The sequence below is a fragment of the Rattus norvegicus genome, chromosome 8 (genome assembly GCF_036323735.1).
Source record: "Rattus norvegicus strain BN/NHsdMcwi chromosome 8, GRCr8, whole genome shotgun sequence".
In the NCBI taxonomy this organism is placed as follows: domain Eukaryota; kingdom Metazoa; phylum Chordata; class Mammalia; order Rodentia; family Muridae; genus Rattus; species Rattus norvegicus.
In genome coordinates, this window is record NC_086026.1 from 84,846,711 (window position 1) to 84,869,912 (window position 23,202).

Here is a 23,202-nt window from a genome sequence, read left to right on the forward strand (position 1 = left end):
GTAAACCCATTTTACAGATGAGGCTCAGTGAGATTCATCCTTTAGTCTGTAACCTCTTGACATAAGGAGAACTGTGACTCTGCATCTGCACAGCTTGGAGACCTGTTGCCTGACCCTACCCCATCCAATCTCCCCATCTTTTGTCAGAAAGGCAGGCAGAGCAAAGGACTGTCATGGCAGAATGACAGGATATATAAAGATGAGCAGGACACCTAGAAGGTGAGCCTGAGGGAGCAGAATCCTGAGAAAGGTCATGAAGGAGATCCTATGAGCCCTGCATTTAGACTGTGTTGGCCACTAAGCTGCTCTGTCATTAGGTGGGGCTAGTGAGCAGTGTGCTTAGTGGAAAGTGACTAGAAGACATGCTGCCTTTCTGGGGAGCTGGCCTTTTAAACCAATGCTACTGAAAGACTTTTCTAAGATCTGACTGAAATCATCATGTAGATACTGTGAGTTAGAATAAAATGATAAAGTTCCTTTGTTTTCAAGTTCATAAAGAAACTAGTCTAATCATGTTTATGCATGTTCCTCTGGGTGTAGTATGTATGCATAGGACTATATATGCATGGGACTATATGTAAAGAGCCAAGAGCTAAAGAGTGTTTTCAATTCCTTGTTTAATGTTTGGCAGTAGACCTGCTGTTTTATCAATACGACATGTTCTTTTCTTAAGTTAAATTTCCCCACTTTGCCATTTGAAAACCTTAACTATAGATTGCCAAGGTCATCATCTGTTGTTCAAAGCTAAACAGATGAGGGTGATACAGGAGTGAGTGAAAACACAGGCAACAGCATTGAGAATGATGACCCTGGCACTGGGTAGGAGGGCTGAGAAAGACACAGAGTGAGGCGGACAGAGGCCCTTGGAGACAGTGAGGTAGACAGAGACATTGCCTTCCTGTGCACCACTAACATTGTGTTTATTCTAGGGCTTCATGAAACACAACACGTCTCGCCAGAATGAACACTGCCTCACCAATTTTGACCTTGCTGAGTATCGGCAAGTACTGAGTGACTTGGCCATTCAGATCTATCAGCAGCTTGTGAGGGTGTTAGAGAACATTCTTCAGCCAATGATAGGTAAGACCAGTGTTGCTGTGCTTGCTGACAATGAGGCCAGTGATACATGTGACAGACGTGTTCATGTGGAGAGCATAAAGTGCTAACTATGACAGAAATCAGTCTCCACATGACAGAGGCACTAGAGTCCGTGCTTACATCCTCTTTCTGAAGACTGAGCTCTGTCTTCTTTCTAGCAGTAGACTTTACTCCTTTGTCTAGTTGTCAGAAAGACTTGCTGTGGCACTATTACATAGGGCTTCCTAGGAGACCACTGAAAACCAAGGAGGCTGGGATGGGTTTGTACTTTGCCCAATAGTCTATAGTAAAATGGCTGGGAAGGCACTATAGCAATAAGAGCTGCTATCATAGGTGTGTATAGGACACTCCATGGTGTGTAGTACACTTCCTGGAAATGTCAAGGCAAGTGGTTAAAAGTAATATTTCCTGTTGACTGAGTGGTACATGTGCTTCTGATTATGAATGTAAAGGAGTGTGAGTCCATGCACCTCTCTTTTTTTTTAAAGATTTATCTTATTTATATTAATACTCTGTCTTCAGACACACAGAAGAGGGCATCAGATCCCATTACAGATGGCTGTGAGCCACCATGTGGTTACTGGGAATTGAACTCAGAGCCTCTGGAAGAGCAGTTGCTGCCCTTAACCACTGAGCCATCTCTCCAGCCCGCACCTCTCTTTATACTCATTCTGGGTGGTCATTTATATGCTGTCCTATCTGATTCCCTTAGGATGCATGAATTTGAAGGTTTTTAATGTAGCAAATTTGTGGGGTTTTTTTTTTCAAATTACCAAACACTGTTATCTCCAGGCAAATTAGAGGCTCTTCACTGTTTCAGGCTTGTATTTTCTTACCTTGACCATGTGTTCTCCACATGTCTACATTTTTACCTCCCTTAGTGAGCTCACAGATTTCATTTTCTTTCAGAGGCCCGTAGTTAAAACAGCTAGGGACATAAAGTCTGTGGAGGTCATATGAGATGGCTGTTATCTCTTTTCTTGAGCTTTAGGTAAATTTAGTTGTAAATTTAAAACACTGTAGATTGGCCAAAATGCAGGAAGTAACACAGAGTAGCAACTAACTTCCACCATTCTTTCCTGTCTCTTGCCTATGTGTAGTGGCTGAACAAATAGTTTGCCTCTAAACTGTCCCATTTTGCTCCATCTCCCAGTCATTTAATAGCAACAACAAATGCTTTGAATTAGTATAGGGTTTGTAGGGAGCTGAGCTTAGCACAAGGAAATAGAAAAACAATCCAGACGTAATCATCGATTTAAGGGCCTCCCAGGCAGGAATGGGCATATCTGAGTAGACATGTCAGAAGCTTTCTAAGGAAGCATTAGCCAGACACTGAGAGAGAGGTGAGACAGCAGTACAACAGAGACAAGTCCAGAGAAACCAAGGCTATCCCACCGTCTCACTGCAGTGTGAGGGCCTCAGGACAGAGACTGGCTCAGCTCTCCAGCTCCTTGCCCTCAACTCTGACAGGTCTCCTCCAAGACTCTTCCCAAAGCCCTACCTTTCTCAGCGTCATGTTATTGTGTTGTTGTTGTTGTTGTTATTTGGATTTGTGGCTGTTTCTTTAATATCTGAGATCAAATACAAAGAACACTTACTTGACCACTCTCATAAACTTCTCCAGTACCACATGCAAGTGCAGCCCCAAGGCTGCTGCTCAACTTTAGAAAATGCAGCAGTGAAATTACTTAATACTTCATTAAAGTTTAGAATCCAAAGGCTTATTCCGGGGACAGTTCCTTCTTCTACTATTTTCATCCTCTTATTTTCTAAAGTGTGTGTATTTGTGTGTGTGTGTGTACACTCGAGTGAGAGAGAGGGGTGACGGAGGGAGGGAGGGAGGGAGGGAGGGAGGGAGGGAGGGAGAATGAGTGTGTGTGTGTGTTCTTACCTCTGAATCATTTTAACACTTAAAATATTTCTACAGTCTCAGGCATGCTAGAGCATGAAACAATTCAGGGAGTATCTGGGGTGAAGCCCACAGGACTCAGAAAGCGAACCTCCAGTATCGCCGATGAGGGCACCTACACACTGGACTCCATCCTGCGGCAGCTCAACTCCTTCCATTCCGTCATGTGTCAGCATGGCATGGACCCAGAGCTAATCAAGCAGGTGGTCAAGCAGATGTTCTACATCGTGGGCGCCATCACCCTGAACAACCTCCTGCTGCGCAAGGACATGTGCTCCTGGAGCAAAGGCATGCAGATACGGTGAGCAGACACCGGCGTGTGACACACAGCCTCCTGTGACACACAGCCTCCTGTGACAGGCCTGCCTGCCGGTCGATGGATGATGGCTCGGCTCTGAGCAGTATCATGTGGCCAGCAGCAAGGGAAGGACTGGTATAGACGAGCCAGCTCCTGGGCCTGGATGTGTTCTCAGTGCTCAGGAGGAAGGCCTGCTCTTCTGTTAAGCTACCTTGTTCATAGGAGTATAGAGATGTGCAAGATTCACTACAGTGTATATTTTTTCTCTCCTTTCTTATTTGTTTTGATTGCATAATAGGAAAATATTAGGAAAAACAAAACCTTGTAATATTTTGTTGTTGCTCTTAGAAATATCTTTCCATATTAAGAATATAAAGAAGATAAACCCACTTATAAATAAGATCTGGAGAAGTAGCTCAGTGGTTAAGAGCACTTAGTGCTCTTGAACAGGACCCAGGTCAGGTGAGCCTACAGGGTTGTTCACAACTCTCTAATTCCAGTTCCAGCTGGCCTGTGCGCATACTGCATGTGCATGGTATGTGTACACATGCCCAGCCAAACACTTTTTTTTCCTTTTTAAAATTTTAAGTTAAAGAAAAATAATAGGTCCAAAGAGATCATTTACTAACACTTGAATTTGAAGACGAATTATACTCCATTTTCCACTTATTTTAGTTTCTTGTTTGTTTTAGAGAAATGGGTCTTGAACCCACAATCCTTCTGCTTCAGCTAAGAGTACAGGCATACAGCAGACATCCCCAGTAGCAACTATATTACATACCCACTTCCCTCACCATTGCATCATTATTGTAACAACTGAATTTGGAGAGCAAATGATTATTCTGAAGCATCTGTTATGTTCACTGGAAGAAAACAAAAGGATTTTCACCGGGTGGTAGTGGTGCATACCCTTAATCTCAGCACTCAGGAGGCAGAGGCAGGTGGATCTCTGGGAGTTTGAGGCTAACCTGGTCTCTGGAACAAGTTTCAGGAGAACCAGGACCACATAGAGAAACCCTGACTCAAAAAAACTAAAAGAAAAGGGGCGGGAGGGTGTTTCCTACAAAATCTATAGTTACTATTAGCAAACTGTAGTGTTCTATGTTTACCATTCTCACTCGTATCTCACTGTGAGGTACAACCTCCATTCAGAGATTCTAACTTTTTGTGACGTTTCTGACCTATTGTTTAAGACAGGGTCTCATGTACCCGGGCTGGTCTCAGACTCACAGTGTAGCCAAAGATAACTTGGAACTCCTGATCTTCCTGCCTCTACCTCCCAAGTGTGAGCCACTACACCCAGCTGCAGTCACTCGCCTTCTTATCACAGTGCCTCCCTCCGTCTGCCTGAAGACTGAATTCTGACCGTGTGTCTGTCTGTCTGCTTTAACTGTAGTTGAAACCTCCCATCAGTTAGCTGGGCGCCTCTTCAAAGTCTAGCATCCGTAGAGCCTTTGTCTCTTCCAAGGGTGTTCCCTTGCTCTTCTCTTCTATCTCTAGACTTTCTCAGGCCACTGTCCCCATTGTCAGGGCCCTTCCCTAGGGAAGTTTGAGTACAGGGCACATGTTGGGGCGTCTGGCTGTTCACTCAACCATTTTGAGTCTTCTTAAGGAAGACAGAGTGCGTGAAGAATCAGAAGGTTTATCATGCAAAGGGAGCCTGAATTTCAGAAGCCAGAAGTACATTCTAGGCAGCTGTTAACAAGGACAGAGTCACATGATATAGTCAGTTTCGTTTATTAGCAAGTCTAATAACTTTCCCTCCAGGGACTTTGTTTCCATCTTTCAATAAAGAGTTACAGTCTCTTGTCATTCAGTCTTACATAACTACGATTATAAGCCTCATGACTTCATGATAAATGTTAAAGCACAGCTGATTAGATTTTAGAAAATTGAATAAAAATACTACCTGTCATATTAACTGACACGGCTACATACACAAAATTAAGACATTTATGACAGCATTCAGCAAATTTGCATTTTCTCTCTTATTCTCTCTTACATTTTCTCTTTTTATTTTTGGCATAGGTACAATGTCAGTCAATTGGAAGAATGGCTACGTGACAAGAATCTAATGAACAGTGGGGCAAAAGAGACTCTGGAACCTCTTATCCAGGCTGCTCAGCTTTTGCAAGTGAAAAAGAAAACTGACGATGACGCGGAAGCCATCTGCTCCATGTGCAACGCTCTGACCACAGCCCAGGTACTGCGGCCCTCCATACCATAGTAGGCTTGACACACATAGTAGGCTTCCCAGAGGAGCTCTGAGAAGTCAGGCCTGCCGGGACTCCTCTCTCCTCACTGACCTCCCTCCTTGGCAGAGAAGATACGTGTCAGTGTAAACCTGGAATTTATTTTAGAAGGGATTTTATTATCAGTTAATTTCAGTCCTGCTCATAGTCATGTGTAGAATATTCAGCAAAGAGTAAGTGCATGGTGTTCTGTGATGTTCTGGGCCCTGCCATGCAACCTGGAATAAAACCAAGTCCCTGCTCTCGCGAGGAATATCTGCTGTAGAGCTCCAATTCAGTTCCATGACGTTACCTCCATGTTACTCAGTCATTAATGGTTCTTTACTTCTTCTATTTGGGGCCAGTAGCGTGGCTCTGGCAATAAAGGCACTTACTGGGAAGCCTGATGACCTGAGCCTGATCCCTGAGATGCACAGGGAAGAACCGACTCCCAAGGGTTGTCCTTTGACCGTCACATGCAAGCTCTGGTGCTGCCCACATACACAGAATAATTCTTACTCTCTCAGTCCTAGATGTGATTAATCCCCACCACACAGTAGCATACCTGTGGAGGTAATTACTTTACAATAAGAAATCTCCACCTTCATGAGCGAACAGCTCGGTAGGGAAAACAGAAACACCTGAAGCTAACGATATCCCAAAAAAATGTAGCATGTCCTGTTCTTAATGCTTTACGAGAAGCACTGACAGCCGTCTGAGAGGTAGCACTCACAGCACGGAACTTGAGGAAGGGCCAGGACAGGAATGGCATTAGGGGAGCCAGCAGCAGTCAAAGGAAGGCCTCAGAAGTGCCTGCTGTCCTCTTCACTGGGCTATTTCATCTCCCCATGCTTAGCTCTCCATCGCTGGCCTGGAGATTCACTTCACTCAGGGAAAACTGTTAGGATCACAGTCATAGCTTCTTAGTGCCGAAATTTACAGAGATTATTGCTGTAAACTTACTTTTGAGTGGAAAATTTCAGTACTGGTAATGGTCTTGAGGTCTTCCCCATTTCCACCAAGTTCGGGAAGTAATGGTACAGTGGGGAAACCTGACAACATATGTTTCCTGCCCTCCAGCTTTTAGAGAATGTGCTCTAGCACTTATTATTTCAATGTTTCAATTATTTCAATATTATTTCAACATGCCCCAAAGAATTGAGTAGACCTTTAATTTGGTTATTTACTTGATTTACTTGGCTGTCCTTTGTGCAGCCTTAACCCTTGTCTCTGAGTGGCTGAGTCCTGAATCGAGAGTGTCACTCAGACTTTTATTCCATGTCTCTCTGGCGCTCACCATACTCTTTCCTATAGGTTGGCATTGCCCTGTACTTAACTTTCTGTGTAACTCATTTAGATGTAAATAACCACGTGGGACTGTGATAACTAGTGTGTTAGCACAGCTCTAAACGGTAACTTGAAAATGAGGCTGGGCATGGTGGTGCAGGCTGCAATTCCAGCACACGGAAGCTGATGTAAGAGGACGGCAGGTTTGAGACCTGCCTAGGCTGCATCTCAAAACCATCTCAAAACAACACTTCCACCTCACGTAAACAGTGATGTTCTTGACGCTAAATGGGGCTACATAGTGAATTCCAGGCCAGCCTGGAGTACATAGAGATCTGTCTCAAGCCCTCCAATACCATAAGAGGAAAAGAGCAATGGCCTTTTATTTATTTATTTATTTTTTATTTTTAAGATCATTATTAATTTACTTCTTAACTTTTTGGTTAAATTGCTTTAAAGACCTTATCTTTGTGTTATTCATTATAATGTCTTTCTGTTCTAAACATGAATTTTTAAGATTGTTTAAAACGAGTAATACTTAATTCTATAATTTTAATATGGCCATATATGCTTTAATGTGAAAACAGTGTTATTGAAGAATAACACTACTGGAATGAATTCCAATTGTATAAAAATATCAAAGGCTTGTGGACAGTAGCTCAGCGGTGGCCCAGAACATGGGCAACCATTGTTGCTCTCAGAGATGGAGAGGATGAAGAGGGGCACTTTTCTCTGTGTCGTATTTATACTGTTTGAATGGTTTTCTGATTTTTTGTTTCTTCTTAAAATGTTACATGACTACATTCTTCCAGTAAAACTTGAAACACAAGGCAAGTGTGCCCTTTGCTTCCTCCTTCCCTCTCTCCCAGCCCACCCGGGTAAAACTGAAAGGGAGGTACAGTGGTCCTTCCCAGATCCTGACCAGCCAGCCTGTTTGTGAAACGTCTTTCCCTTTTCTCTCTCCAGATCGTCAAAGTGTTGAATCTGTACACACCCGTTAATGAGTTTGAGGAAAGGGTCTCTGTTTCATTTATCCGCACTATACAGGTGAGATGCTGTTTTCTTTCTTGCTGCTTCACCAGAAAGTCATTTGAATGGAATATTCACAATGTTTTTGGAAGGATAATGTGTTTTTATCTTTTGCATTTCCATTTTACTTTATAGTACATTCACTATTTTATATAGGTTTATAATCCATAAATATTTTAATAAAAAAGTTAACTTTTTTAAATTTTTAATAGGAATTTTGGTAAGAAAATATCTTACAATGCCGTTTGTCTTTTTTCATAATACCCTCAGGTGCGGTTACGAGACAGGAAAGACTCTCCACAGCTGCTCATGGATGCAAAACACATCTTTCCTGTCACTTTCCCCTTTAACCCATCCTCCCTGGCCCTAGAAACCATCCAGATTCCAGCCAGCCTGGGCCTGGGCTTCATTGCAAGGGTCTGAAGGGCTACCCAAGCAAATGTAGAGAACGCATTTCTCCTCAAAACATGAACAGTTGTTTCCAGTGAGCTACTGAAAATACATTTTTAAAGAAAAAAAAATACTGATTATCTCTAGAAGAAGATGCTAACTGGAATTCCCCCCCAGAATCCTTTCAATTGTGAAGACGCTCCTTGTACTGTTACCTTTAAAGCAACATTCATTCTCTATCAGTTGGGAACCCTGAGTTTACATACAGCTGAATGGTGGCAGGGAAGAGTGAAAGAAAAGATGAAAGGGGCTTGTCTTCAGCTGACAGCATTTAGTTTAAGTCTTTAGTGCTGCATTTAAGTACAATCCCATATGTCTGAACTGTTGTGAACAAGGCACAAAGAACTGAAGAAAATCACTGAATACATATCATAGCAGTTTAGGAGCCAATCATGGTAATATTGTCAAACTGGATCAAAAAAAATAAACTGGCAACATTAAAGTAACTGGCCAAGTAACTTCCTTATCTGTCAGTACGGCATAGCCATGTGAAAGACATTGTTGCTAGGCAGCGTAGATGCCGGTTTGTACTGTAGCTTACTGAGCATCTTAAATGGCTGCTGTGTGCTGTCTCCTGACGTAAGTGATAGTCTTATTAGGCACTACAAAATAAGCTTCTCTTTCATCAGCTCTGTTTACAATTCAACCAGACCAGTTCTAACTGGATTATATGCAATTATCCACAGGTTCATCGGCTCGAGTAGCAGACACTGGGGAAGTAGAGTTAGGCAGAGTGGCTGTTGATGTCATTGCTGATCAGGAGGTATTACATTGATAAGTCACCCGTGCGGATCGCACATCATGCTTAGTGCTGTGTGAAGTTGCTTGTTTTCAGTTCCGAAATCTGATTCTTGCCAGGCATAGATTCAACCTTGACAAGTTTTCTTCTTAATTTATTAAGTGTTAGTTTCAGTCACTATCTAGAAAGGACTATCAGAATATTTATGATTAAGATCTTGAAACTGATTATCCTATAAGTTATTCAAAATAGGCATATAAATAAATCATTATAATTCAGAGGGTTTAGGTGTTGCAACCTCTATAAATGTTCTCAGATACCACTGGATACTTTAAAAACATCATATTATAAATACATTAAGAAGATTTATGTAAGAAATATAAGATTATTAAATTTTATAGAGGATTTGGTTCAGTAAGACCCAGATTCTGTATGTTTTCATTATGAAATTCTAATTAAGCATAATCTCCATTTTTTTCTGGAACTCTTATATAATAAATCCTTTGGGTTTTGCAAGAGCAAATTCTTAGCTTTCGTTCCTTTGGCTGCTAATTGCAATCATCGATTTGTATGGTTTACTGTAAGGTGGTTGGTCTGAAACAGTGGCATTTAAATATGTGCAATATTATTCCTGAGAGCTAAACGGTTTCAAGTCAGTGATAAATACTGTTAGTAAACGGAAGTTATTGTTCATTATCTTACTGGAGTTTATAAACTTTCCTTGTTTATAAAGTAAGAGGGTTGGACAACTGGTTGTTCCAGCCACTTCCCTGTTTACAGTTCACGCATGCGGGGTTTCTAGAGAAAGGGGTCACAGTTACTCTGTCCTGTTGTAAAGACCAATGTTTAGTGCCTGTCAGTTCCCTAGGGTTAGTACACTAAGTCACGAGTTTATGTAACCACAATCTTTTCTTAACATACATCATTTAGGTCTTTTAGAACACCCTAATTATTTGTATTATTTGAAAGTTACTTAGTTTAAGTAACTTTTGTTACAGGATAAACTTTTTGTTTGTTTGTTTGTTTGTTTGTTTGTTTGTTTGTTTAGGGAATTTTGTTTTCTGCAGTGCTGGGAATTACACCCAAGGCCTCTTGTGTGTTAAATCAGTACTCTACCACTGAGTGAGTCTCAACTCCTATTCAGTTCCAGTGCATTGATTTATTTGCAGAACCTACAACACTACTCAACGTCTTCAGTTTTCCTGGGTTCTCAGTATTGTTGCAGTGAACAGTTAAGCCATCTCACTAGTACTGAGTCAGACAGCATAGAGGTAGTGGGTGGAAGAACTTGCTAAGCAAACAGAGCCTTGTGTAGGCTGTCTTCCCTCACTCAGCCCTGGCAGGACGCCCACACCCTGCTCCCAGCTTAGTCCTGAGTGGGAAGCTGATGCACACCCCGAGTCTTGTCTTCAGGACCAGGCTGTCATGCTCTGTCCCTGAAACCCCATTTCCCTACTTCAGACATTTGTGCCCTACAGTTTCTAGCACTTTCTCTCATTTTTCTCTGTTGTCAAAGCTGGGGCTCCTGTTCTACAGCTGCTCCCATTTTGTGGTTCTCGGGTTTCAGTGACAATGGTTCAGAGTCGCTGTGATTCCAAGCTTCAACTCTTTCAAGCTATCGGAACCCAGATAGTGATTGTCTGCACTGCTTTGTTAAGGAGAGAGGCACCAGGCTTGTGCTCACCCCCACTCTGTCATCCATACTCTCCTAGCTTCAAACACACACCCAGCCTTCCCCCTACCTGTCCCATCCGGCACCTCCCTAATCTTACCAGCCTGATGGGTTTCTGTGGCCCTGGCTGGCATGCGTGGGACTCATCATCACTCCCGTCCTCACTTTTGTACTCCTTAACCTTACCACTAATTGGCTTTCCCATAATTCCACTATGATATGCTTGGACTACAAAGAAGGAGCTCTTGAAAGACACAACAGCACAGCAGTTCTTCCTTGCAGTAGCCCCTCCCAGCAGCCACCACTGACCTGCTGTAGCTTCACTCACTCCACAGTAAGGATCCACAGTGAGGAAAGACGCCTTTTCTCTTCCCTTCCTGCCTCTTTTCTTAGCCCCAGGCTTGAATCTGCCTTCGAGTAACTCAAAATGAGGAAAAGATCAACACAAATCAATCCGCACAAAGGACAACTTGTGGTTCCTTTGGAACTTTGAACATTCCATACTACCTGGCACTACTTTGGAAAGCAAATGTACAGACAGAACTGTAATCCAGAGCCAAGTGATAGGGGATGTCAGTCTGTGCCAGTTTAGATTGCCTGATTTGTTACTGATTCACTTCAGTAGCTAAAGAGAGACTCCTTATGGGTGAGCAGGTGTAGGTCATGCGCATATTCCTTAATGGTGTATACAGAAGGCTATGAAGATACTTCAGGCCTCAGTGTCCCAATTATTGTGAGAAATTAGTTTTCTGACAGTTGTAGGAAGAGGAGCTGCCGCCATCCTGAGAACTCCACATGCAGTGCCTCTCCCACACACACACACAGTCACCAGTTGAGAGCTCCTCAGGAAGCATGGTCAAGGGTCCTCCGGGTAGCATCAGCCTGTTAGGATGAAGAGCAAATGTCCGTGTGTGACACTGTGGTCCTGTTGGAAGTAGTGCAGAGACAGTACCCATAGTGCATGTGCTTCACGCCAGCAACTCTCCCTCCGTTACCTCACTTCCTCACAGCATCCACAGGAGACAGCTCCCACCATCAATGGGGATGATAATTTGGGACAATGGTATGGTCAGTGGCTCGCTGGAAGTGGCACTGCCTTTTAGCAGTAAGGGCAGAGGCTGTCCTGTCTCTCCATATGCTGTGGGGTAACCTGGCTAGTAAGGGTGCTCTGTGTCGTTATTGGCATGTGGGAAGAGATGAATGATGAGCACCAGCTTACTTGTTGGGAGACCAGTGCGCAGTGCCCGCAGCACTAGCTGTGACTAGGCTTGCCTTTTGTGGTGAACCAGTACTCCTTGACAGGGTGCGGACTCTTGAGTTAGAGGCTGTCTGAAGTAGAAGGGCGGGTAGCAGTGAAAACCTCAGATGTGAAGAGGCAAGGCAGGCCACTCTCCACAACCATGAGGTTTCCCTGTGAGAGCCCCAGGCTGAACTACACAGCCTACAGAGAACTCTCTAGTTTTAGTCTGAGGCACAGAGGAACCCAGGACACTAAGTACCTCCCTCCCTGGGGCTGTCTGCCAATGGCGAGTCAGTGTAAACTTGGAATTGCCACAGCACACAGCCCGCAGGGGAGGTGCTAGGAGCTGTGCTGTGGGCATGCATGCTTGAGGCCACAAGCATTTTGTGGAAAGTGCTTTGTAGTTTGTTCTCAGGCTGTGCTGTGAGGGCCGCCTTAACCCTTGCCCCTTCCCTTCTAGAGCTGCCTTAAGTTCCCCAGAACTTGTCCTCAGTGAGGGTTATCTTGCCGTGTTTCTCAAGGTTTTGTAAGGATTTGAATTGGGTGTGGCTTCCCACCACCACGTATTCCTTTCTCCCCTTTCTGCATATCCTGCTACCTATGTGCAACCATTTCCAACCAGAGGTTAGAATTTATAAAGCAACCAATGAAATGTTAGCTTTAGGAATATTTCTGGGTTAGTGCAAGTCCCTGAACAGTAAGCAAATTAGCATGCATGGAACCCGGCCAGAAGTTGGTGTATTTGTGGGTGGCTTGCCTTTCACTAACCCTTTCTAATAAAGGCAAAAATACAACTCTAAAAACTTTGTGTGGTGCCCTACTGTACAAGGCTGAGTAAAAACAAGAAAGTAGCTGTATTAAGTTCTAATCCACCATAGCATAGTACCTAAATTAACTTTAGAGTTTAGTCAATTTCTCAATAGGTCAAAAAGCAAAAGATGCCATGTCAAACATCTCCCAAATGCATTTTATACATTTTTATTTTATAATTTGGTCTCCTAAAAATGTTTGTTAGCTTAACTTAGTGGGTAGAACTACACTCATAACATATCTAAAAGCAACAAACATTTCCTCGGCAGTGCTATTGTTTGCAATAGTTGGGGAAGTTTTGGGTTTGTTTTTAAAGGTTGAAATTTCCGTGTACAATTTAATGCTTGCAAAGTTAATAACCCCAATGCGTTTTCCAGAGTCAGTAGTTTCAAATAACTTATTGTCTCTATGTATAATAAAATCTTAGCTCTCTAAGTCATGTGAGCCATTATTTTTTTCCCACAAAAGGTGATTTCTCCTTTAAGTGTAGATCTGTGTTGTGATTTATGATCCAGAATTGTGTTCTTTTGTGGATTCTGAAGTAAATGATTTTCTTGTGTTTGGGAAAGTCTCAATTGTTCCAGCAGTATTGTACAGATGAGCTCATGGCGTTTAACCCATTGTGGTTTTATTTCAACTGTTCATCACTTACCATGAAATGGACCTGCCTTTGGAATACAGTAAATGGTTGCAGTTTTCTAATCTTTTTCTTCCTTGGATCTGGAGAAAGAATTTCCTTGATCTGCACAGTTGATCTCTGCAAAGTGGTTAGTCGGGGAAGCAGAAATGCATGCTGACAGGTGAGAGGCGTTACCAAGCCTCGCTGGATCTAAACTGAACCCACTCCAGAGTATCGCACAGGAAATCTTCTCGAATGTCAAGAATTCACCTCATATCAACAAAAGCCTTGGAAACACGAGTTTTTCACTGGGTATTACCTAATGCTAAAAGGAAAGCCAAAACAATATCAGAATGACATTTTATGCTCTAAATTTATAGCTGTCTACTGTGCTTAGTGTGTCTGTCATTAGTGCTGTATTCTCCTAGCTATTATAGAAAATTGTTGAAATAAAGATAAGGATATAAAGAAACGTTGTCTTTGTCTATAAACCACTTCACACATTTTGAAACAAAACAAATTGTTACTCTGAAGATTAAGTGTTGTAAGTAGAGTCTCAGGTCTTAGAAACTGAAGTTCCTTCATTCTCTGTCTGTGCTAGAGAACAGCAATGTGAAAACTGCAAACACTGAGGCAAGCAGACCAGCCAAACAGCTAAGGGACTGTGGCTGCTCGCATATCGAGGGATTCTCTGGCAGAAAAATAGAATCTAGGAATTTGGGGCTTCCAAAAGTTTAAATAAGATTTGTGTCAAAAGTTCGGCTCTTATTGCCGTAGAAGAGACAGATGCGTGGAATAGGATAAAAGGCAAAGGCTCGTCTGTGACACTCCTTGGGCTGGACAAAGAGCAGTCTGTGGATGGCACAGTCTCATCTTTAGTCCTAATACAGAAAGTAAGTGTTAAGTTCTACTGTAGACTACCCCACTTGCACATAGGAAAAGTCGTTCATCAGACTCACTCATTTATAAGGATTTTTCCTTTCCAGGGCACCACAGCAGACCCTAGAAATGCAGCAGCAGGAATTATATTCAGCAGTGAATCCATGGAAATACATAGTCTTGTGTACATGATGTTACAAAGATGTTACAAAGTCATGGAAAAAAAGTGATATTTGAAATAGTTTCTAAATAGATTAGAACTCAGTCAGGGTTATCACTCTCATACATAACGTTTGACGTTATCATTAGAATTCTTTCCTGGAATATGGGATAGAAGTCAAACTAAGTTTAACCCTGAAGGGAATCAATTTCCTAACATAACTTGAGTTGGGATGTATTTTGGTGCCTAGTTGCCTGCCTCAGGAATAGACACATTGCTTTTCTTTTAGCAGATGACAGATCCCAACATGGTATTTACTACCCAGAGCAAGACCTGGGAACCCATGCAGTTGTCCCCTCAGCATGGCCTGCTGTGCTACTGAAACCATGGACTTTGAGCGGGGAGTGACCACATTAAAACTGTCTTATGATCTTACTAGCATGGCATCAACCACTATGGGTGGGCCAGGCATTGGTGGTCAAAGAAGACACAGGCAAGACAAGTTCAGAAGAGAACTCAAGTCCTGAGGTGGCTTGGCCCTGGGAAATGGAGGGGATCGGAACTGGAGCAAGTACTGAGGTGTCCCAAGTACTTGGCAGTCAGGGCAGGAGAAGATCAAGTTCTAGTTTAGCCTGGGCTACATGGTCAGACAAGCATGGGCTTCAGAGTGAATTGTCAGGAAAACAGTATTTGGTAGTCCCTCTGTGCAGAAAGCCCTGAATTCCATCCTCAGTACCAGGGAAGGGGTATGTGGAGAAGACAAGGGAGACCGATGAAGAAAATACGAATTATTCAGAAAACCTAAATATTGTGGTAAATAGATGTTTTGAAACATCAGCCAAGTTACCACTGAAGAAACAAAATGCCCATCAAAAAAGTTCTGAAGCGTTGTATCATTAAGACTCTCTTATCAAGAAACTTGAAGGAATGTCAGAGAATTCAGCCAGAGTTAACCTACTTTGGGAAACACACACACACACCACATTGAGAAGAGCTGGGCTATAGCAAAGATTCAGGCTCCAACCCAGGAAAATGTAAAGATGTAGGCACCCCTGGTTGCTAAAATGGGGATTCTAAGCTGAATGCCCTGAGCTAGGATGACTATTGGTGTATAAAAGGATGGAAATCTTTTGTGGGAGAAGAGAAGCCCGTGTGGTAGAGGTCAGGAGTCTACATCAAGTGTCTTCTTCAGTCACTCCTTACCCTAATTTTAGGGACAGAAGGAATTCATTCATCTAGTTTGGCTTCCAATGAGTGTATATAAGGGTCCCGGGGATCTGAACTTGGGTCCTCATACTTGAGCTATAGACATTTTAATGACTCAAATGTCTTCCCACCCACAACCTCAGGCAAACAGAAGAGAGGAAGGCAAGGTGGGAATAAGGCAAGATTGTAAGAAATTAGGAGATGGACCACATACCCATGCAAAGCCATTCTTAACTCTAAATATTTCTCATATTTGAAAAGTAGACTAAGGGTGGCACTTTTGGCCTGGGAGCTTCAAGAGTTCTATGAACCCACTGCTTGTGGACACTGGCGAAAATATAAAAAACAAAAACAAAAAACAGGCCTTCTAAGCCTGGTGGTGGTGTGCAACTTTAATCGCAGCACTCAGGAAGCAGAAGCAGGCAGATCTCTGAGTTCAAGGCCAGCTTAGTCAACAGAATGAGTTCTACAAAAGCCAGGGCTGCTCAGAGAAATCCCGTCTCAAAAAAAAAAAAAAAAAACAAAAACAAAAACAGAAAACAGAAAAAGGGAGAAAAAGAAAAAGATGGGGGCGGGAGGGAAGGAAGGAAGGAAAGGAATTTTGATGAGTGGTATAGTTGACTGTATGTTACTTTTCTATTGCTGTGTGTGCTCGTTAGTGTTTGTTTGTTTTTGGATAATTGACATGGGAGGACCTAACTCACTGTGGGCCATGCCACCCCTGAGCTGGTGGTTCTAGATCCCAGAAGACAGAAGGCTGAGCACACCAGTAGGCAGCATCCCTACCATGGCCAACCTCTAGGTTCCTTTGTTCCTTCTCTGACTTCTCTGGATGATCAACTGTAATCTAATCTTCAAGGTGAAATAAACTTCCCCAGTTGACCATGGTGTTTTAGTGGATCAGTAGAAACCCTACAACATGAAAAAAACACCACCATCAAGGCAACTTATAAAATAAAGGGTTTGCTTGGGCTTTTGTTTCCAGAAGGAATCGCCAGGGCGGAGTTGAGGCAGCAGGCTTGGTAGCTAGAGCAGCAGTGGAGAGCTCACATCTTGAACAGCAAGCCGGCAGCAGAAAGAATAAATTTAAAATGATGCAAATCTTTAAACTCCCTGCCTCCTGTGACATATTCCTTCTAACAAGGCCATGCCTCCTTACCCTACCCAAACAGTACCACCAAGTAGGGATCAGGTAATCAAATGCCTGAGAGTAGGGAGGCATCTCATTTAAACTACCACAGTTATTTAAAGCAAGATGCGCACACACACAGACACACACACACACACACACACACACACACACACACAGATTTCCCAATTTAACAACACAGGAAGCTCAACTCTAGCCTTTGTGGCCAAGAACACAGGGTTCCACTGCCTCAGCCCCAGGTAGAATGTGCACTTTCTGGGAGCATCAGAAGTTAGCATTTCTCATCTAGCTTTCAACTGTGTGTTGCTCAGAGTGAACATTGCCAAGAGGAAGAGATTCCCTCCTACCCTGCCCCAACTCATGGTTCCCCCATGTGTACTGTATTGCTGAGAACACTGGGTCTTCAGTTGCCCTAAGTTAGGCTTGCAAGGTAGTGGTTTCACATGGAGAAAAGCTGGCCCATGAGACTTGCCTTTTACTGATCTCTGTGTACCCAATACTGAGTGAGGGCATCTCTCAGTGACAGGTGGACTGTTATCCCCACCCCACCTCTAGAGTCTCGGCACTGAGGTTTCACTGGAAACAAAGCAGATCATAAAAGTTTCTTCCTGAAGGAACGGACCTCACCTGCAGATGTGTGAGAGAAGTTTAAGGTAAAATATGGTGGAGGTTAAAGTTAGGGGAAATCTGGTAGATTGGAGACAGACTGAAGTGTAGGTCCCAGGTTGTTCTGTGAACAAATTAGAGAAGAGTCAGCTAAGAGGAGTCTGCATGATGAGATAAATGTCAACCATTGACCTTAAGAATCTTTCAGAGGAGCCCAAAATGGAGTGAACATTTTCCCAGTGGGAAAAGTCATTTCTGCTTAGGGCAATGCTGAAGACAGTAGAACTTAACGGCTGAATGTGCTCAAGAAAGAGGCACAAAATGCCACAGCTGAGGGCGAGCACAGGCGGGCTTGGATGTAGTGAAGGTGCAAACAGACAAAACTGTGACACTGAAATAATCCGGGCACTGAGAAAGACGTCCAGCGGACTAGCAGCAAGAGGGAACTGCCCCAGAACTGCTGCAGCAATATAGTCATAAAATTCAAGTCCAGAAAAACAATTCCCAAGATTTGTGAAGAGATATGAACATGTGGCTCGTGCCAGGGTTTGAGTCTGACCCCATGGCACTGTGGGCACAGATCTGCTACCTGACCTAGGTTAAGCGGAACAAACTCCCTTCCAAAGCAAGGCCCTCTCCAGCAATGGAAGCACAGGGCTTTATTGCAGTCTATATCTCAATAGGGACCCACCTATCCCTAAGCATGATCAGTTAAGGAGTACACTCCTGAGCATGCTCAGTTTAAGATTATGGAGCAGGCATGTCCAACTCGCATCCCACCGGGATAGCTATAAATGCAGCCCAACACAAAGTCATAAAGTCCTCACGTTGTGCTTCCCCCGCCCCCCAACTCGATTGCAGCTCTTCAGCATGAGCCTTCCAGAAAGAGACAGGACAATACTTGCAATATCCAAAGGCTTGGCAGGCCTGGGGGAATGCCCTCTAAGCACCACCAGCTTGTGTCACAGTTTTATCACAAAATAAAGGGCATTTTGCAGGCATGTTATCCCAGGAATCTGTCCCGGATGGTGCCTGCCTGAGCGGCCAGTATCACATCTGTTAAAAGGTTGACCCCCAGCTGCTGTGCTCACAGCGGTAGAAACCTTAGGGAATGGGGTCTAGCTCAAGAAATAGAGCAACCGGGGTGTGATCGTTGTCTCTGAAAGGTTACAATTGTATCCTTTCTGCTTTTTGTCCATGCTAAGGCAAGCTACCTGCTCCACCCACCATGCGCTACGGCCTCTCTGAGATGTTCAGCCTCCCCTCAGGCAACACAGTCAGGCAACGTGAGCACAAACCCGCCAACCAAAATAATTCTTTCTTCCTTTCAAATCGCTTCTCCTAGATATTTGTTGTATAGTGTAAAATTGACATATATATTAAAATGCCCCAGTACAGAAAGAGGCAGGTGGATCTCTGCGAGTTCAAGGCCAGCCTGGTCTACATAGTAAGTTCCAGAACAGCCAAGGTTACCTAGAAAGGCCCTGTTTTTAAGCACTAACTTGGAGGCACACATTACAGAAGAAGAGTGGGAAACAACAATCGGGGGAAAGGCCAATAAATAGAGCCAATATGGTAGAACTTGTAATCCTCCTGCCTCTGCCTCCCAGTGCTGCGACTGCAGGTGTGAACTGTCATACAAGACTCTCAAGATTCTTCTGATTTTATTCAGTTTTTGTTTGTTTTTGAGACAGAACCTCTACAGAAACATATGAATTTGAATCCCTATCAAAATAACTAAAACAATTATTTGAGAAATAAGACTATAATGGGGCTGGAGAGATGGCTCAGTGGTTAAGAGTACCCGACTGCTCTTCCAGAGGTCATGAGTTCAATTCCCAGCAACCACATGGTGGCTCACAACCATCTGTAAAGAGATCTGATGCCCCCTTCTGGTGTATCTGAAGACAGCTACAGTGTACATATATATATATATATATAATAAAATAAATCTTTAAAAAAAAGACTATTGTATTTATCATCATTTGAGAGAGAGAGAGAGAGAGAGAGAGAGAGAGAGAGAGTAGGTAGGTAGGTGGGTATACATGTGGAGGTCAAAAGACTTGTTGGAGTTGGCTCTCTCCTTCTAAAAACTCACTGGCCCAAAATTCATAGTTTTACACAGTTGGTTAGATATGTAAGCAAGGCACAGAACAACAACTTACCATGCTCACCCTAAGAGCCTGCCGGAGGGAGAACAAACCAAACCCAAGGGGAACAGGATGGAGGGAATGGGAAGAAAGAGACAAAGTTTACAGAGAAAACAAGTGAGACACTAAACACAGCTGACACATTTTTAATCAAGCTGACTAAACAATGTGTAAATTACCGAAGTCAGGAATGAAGAGGGGAGAGGAGTGTCTTCCTCAGCCAAGCCAGGACTAGAGGGAGGCAAATGGGAAGCCTGGTATGCAGGGACTCAGGGAGTGCCGGCCATGATGCTGAGCAGTACCTGTGGGTGAACACAGACTCTGCACTCTCAAGGCCTCATCCAGAATCAGGAGTGCAGTCCAGCACCACCTACAGCTCTGCTCCAGCACAGTAGAAGAGAAGGATGGGTCCCCAGCAAGGTGAGCATGAAAACCACAAGCCCTGGGGAATCTGACTGGATTTCCAAGAAAGTGAAGGCGCAAGTAAGTATCTTACCACGAAGAAGCCCAGCTCTCGGGCCTTCACTTCACCTTTCACTGCTTAAAGGAGAAGGAGTACAAGTCCTTCACAGACTCTGTAAAGGAGGAGAGAGAGAGAGAGAGAGAGAGAGAGAGAGAGAGAGAGAGAGAGAGAGACCTCCTAACACTCAAAGGTCAAATAACACAGCACAGGCGAAGTTATCATATCCCTTCCAAAGAGTAGGAGCCCCTAACAGGACACCACCCACCAAACCAATAATAATAATGATAATGATAATAATAATAATAATTAATAATAAATATGAAAACCATACACCCCAGCCAAGTGGGCCTATCCAGAAGTAAAAAAAAAAAAGCTTAAAATTAAAAAAAAAAAAAAATCAGCCACCAGGCTCTGTGGTACGTACGTACCTGTAATCTCTCGTGTTTAGAAGGCTGAAGCAGGTGAGTTTCAAGTTTAAGGACAGAGTGGGCAACCTAGTGAGTCCCCAGTCTCAAGTATATATCCATTCACAAATTAATAAAACAGCCTATTCAAAAATCTCTACCGTGATGCGCCATCTCGGGTAAAGACAAAACCCAACCGGGCCATCGTCAAGCATGGGCTCTCCCTGCCTCGGTCCCCTGATGCTGGAACCGGCATCGGCCACCTGGCCTGCTTATTTGTCATTTGCGACCATGGATCCACATTTTCATTCAGCATTTGCCATGGATCTACTTTGGTAGTCTTACTGTTTCACAGTGTGGGGCTCTATGGATGGACTCCATTAGACTCCATTACCCACTTATCCATTCTTCTATAAGAAGCCCACTGTTTTAATGACTATAGTTTGCTTAGCCCATGAATACGTGGTAGGATGGGGCCCGGGCAACAGCTTTAGTCTATGAAGTACTGCAATGCAAGCCTGAGGACCCGCCTTCAACCCCCGGAATCAATAGGTGTTGTGGGCACTGTAAAGCCAGACAAGGCAGAGACACTAGGAGTTCTGGGGCTCCTGGGTCAGCCTAACTCAGTGAACCCCAGATCCTGAGAGATTCTGGCTTTAAAATAAAAGGACCAGGGCTAGAGTGATGCCTCAGCAGTTAAGAGCACTGATTGCTCTTCCAAAGGTCCTGAGTTCAATTCCCAGCAACCACATTGTGGCTCACAATCACCTGTAACGGGGTCTGATGCGCTCTTCTGGTGTGTCTGGAGACAGCTACAGTGTACTCATAAGTGAAATAAGTCCTGAAAAAAGAAAATGGGCTGCTCCAAGGAAGGGCAGCAGGATCTCTTTTCTCTCTGTGGTGAAAATAGTCTTAGCTGTTCATGCTCTTCTAACCCATATAAAATATAAAAATAACATCAGTCCACAAACATGCTGCCAGGATTTTTAACTGAGTGTACTGGACCTATGTATTAATTTTAGTGGAACCAACACCTTTTGAATGTTAAATATTCCCATCCTTCCGAAAGGCCCGTTCTTTTTTTTTTTTTTTAATTTTTTTTTATTAACTTGAGTATTTCTTATTTACATTTCGAGTGTTATTCTCTTTCCCGGTTTCTGGGCCAACATCCCCCTAACCCCTCCCCCTCCCCTTCTTTATGGGTGTTCCCCTCCCCATCCTCCCCCTATTGCCGCCCTCCCCCCAACAATCCTGTTCACTGGGGATTCAGTCTTAGCAGGACCAAGGGCTTCCCCTTCCACTGGTGATCTTACTAGGATATTCACTGCTACCTATGAGGTCAGAGTCCAGGGTCAGTCCATGTATAGTCTTTAGGTAGTGGCTTAGTCCCTGGAAGCTCTGGTTGCTTGGCATTGTTGTTCATATGGGGTCTCGAGCCCCTTCAAGCTCTTCCAGTTCTTTCTCTGATTCCTTCAACGGGGGTCCTGTTCTCAGTTCAGTAGTTTGCTGCTGGCATTCGCCTCTGTATTTGCTGTATTCTGGCTGTGTCTCTCAGGAGAGATCTACATCTGGCTCCTGTCGGCCTGCACTTCTTTGCTTCATCCATCTTGTCTAATTGGATGACTGTATATGCATGGGCCACATGTGGGGCAGGCTCTGAATGGGTGTTCCTTCTGTGTCTGTTTTAATCTTTGCCTCTCTATTCCCTGCCAAGGGTATTCTTGTTCCCCTTTTAAAGAAGGAGTGAAGCATTCGCATTTTGATCATCCGTCTTGAGTTTCATGTGTTCTATGCATCTAGGGTAATTCAAGCATTTGGGCTAATAGTCACTTATCAATGAGTGCATACCATGTATGTTTTTCTGTGATTGGGTTACCTCACTCAGGATGATATTTTCCAGTTCCAACCATTTGCCTACGAATTTCATAAAGGCATTGTTTTTGATAGCTGAGTAGTATTCCATTGTGTAGATGTACCACATTTTCTGTATCCATTCCTCTGTTGAAGGGCATCTGGGTTCTCTCCAGCTTCTGGCTATTATAAATAAGGCTGCTATGAACATAGTGAAGTACGTGTCTTTGTTATATGTTGGGGCTTCTTTTGGGTATATGCCCAAGAGAGGTATAGCTGGGTCCTCAGGTAGTTCAATGTCCAATTTTCTGAGGAACCTCCAGACTGATTTCCAGAATGGTTGTACCAGTTTGCAATCCCACCAACAATGGAGGAGTGTTCCTCTTTCTCCACATCCTCACCAGCATTTGCTGTCACCTGAGTTTTTTATCTTAGCCATTCTCACTGGTGTGAGGTGAAATCTCAGGGTTGTTTCGATTTGCATTTCCCTTATGACTAAAGATGTTGAACATTTCTTTAGGTGTTTCTCAGCCATTCGGCATTCCTCAGCTGTGAATTCTTTGTTTAGCTCTGAACCCCATTTTTAATAGGGTTATTTGTCTCCCTGGGGTCTAACTTCTTGAGTTCTTTGTATATTTTGGATATAAGCCCTCTATCTGTTGTAGGATTTGTAAAGATCTTTTCCCAATCTGTTGGTTGTGAAAGGCCCCTTCTTATTCAGCCCTCTTGTCTGTCCTTTAAGAGAGGTAGAAGCTCGCTGGCCATAAAGGTCAAATGAGGTTTTTACCGGTTTAATCTCTGGGTGCATTTTCCTTGATCTGTATCTTACTTTCTATTGCATATAAAATGTTCGCAGAACAACGATTTTTTTCTTTTATCAGACCCCTTCCTCAATTAAGAAGTTCTGTGAGCTCGCTGATTCTTTGGTTTTCCTATGCCCTGCCCGGCGCT

At 43.5% G+C, this 23,202-nt stretch overlaps 1 protein-coding gene across 6 annotated transcripts in view; it reads left to right on the top strand.

Annotated features, from left to right (window-relative positions):
* Myo5a (myosin VA) overlaps positions 1-13,854 on the top strand; it is a 168,041-nt gene extending 154,187 nt beyond the window's left edge. For 5 of the 6 annotated variants that reach the window (XM_039080847.2, XM_039080851.2, XM_039080852.2 and 2 more), the window contains 5 exons: positions 930-1,080; positions 3,026-3,308; positions 5,334-5,508; positions 7,790-7,870; positions 8,123-13,854. In XM_039080847.2, coding sequence (XP_038936775.1) covers positions 930-1,080; positions 3,026-3,308; positions 5,334-5,508; positions 7,790-7,870; positions 8,123-8,275 — 843 coding nt within the window. In that variant the 3' untranslated portion in view covers positions 8,276-13,854. The remainder of the gene's footprint in view (positions 1-929; positions 1,081-3,025; positions 3,309-5,333; positions 5,509-7,789; positions 7,871-8,122) is intronic. The other variant, NM_022178.2, reaches the window with a different exon arrangement.
* Positions 13,855-23,202: the final 9,348 nt, after the last annotated feature.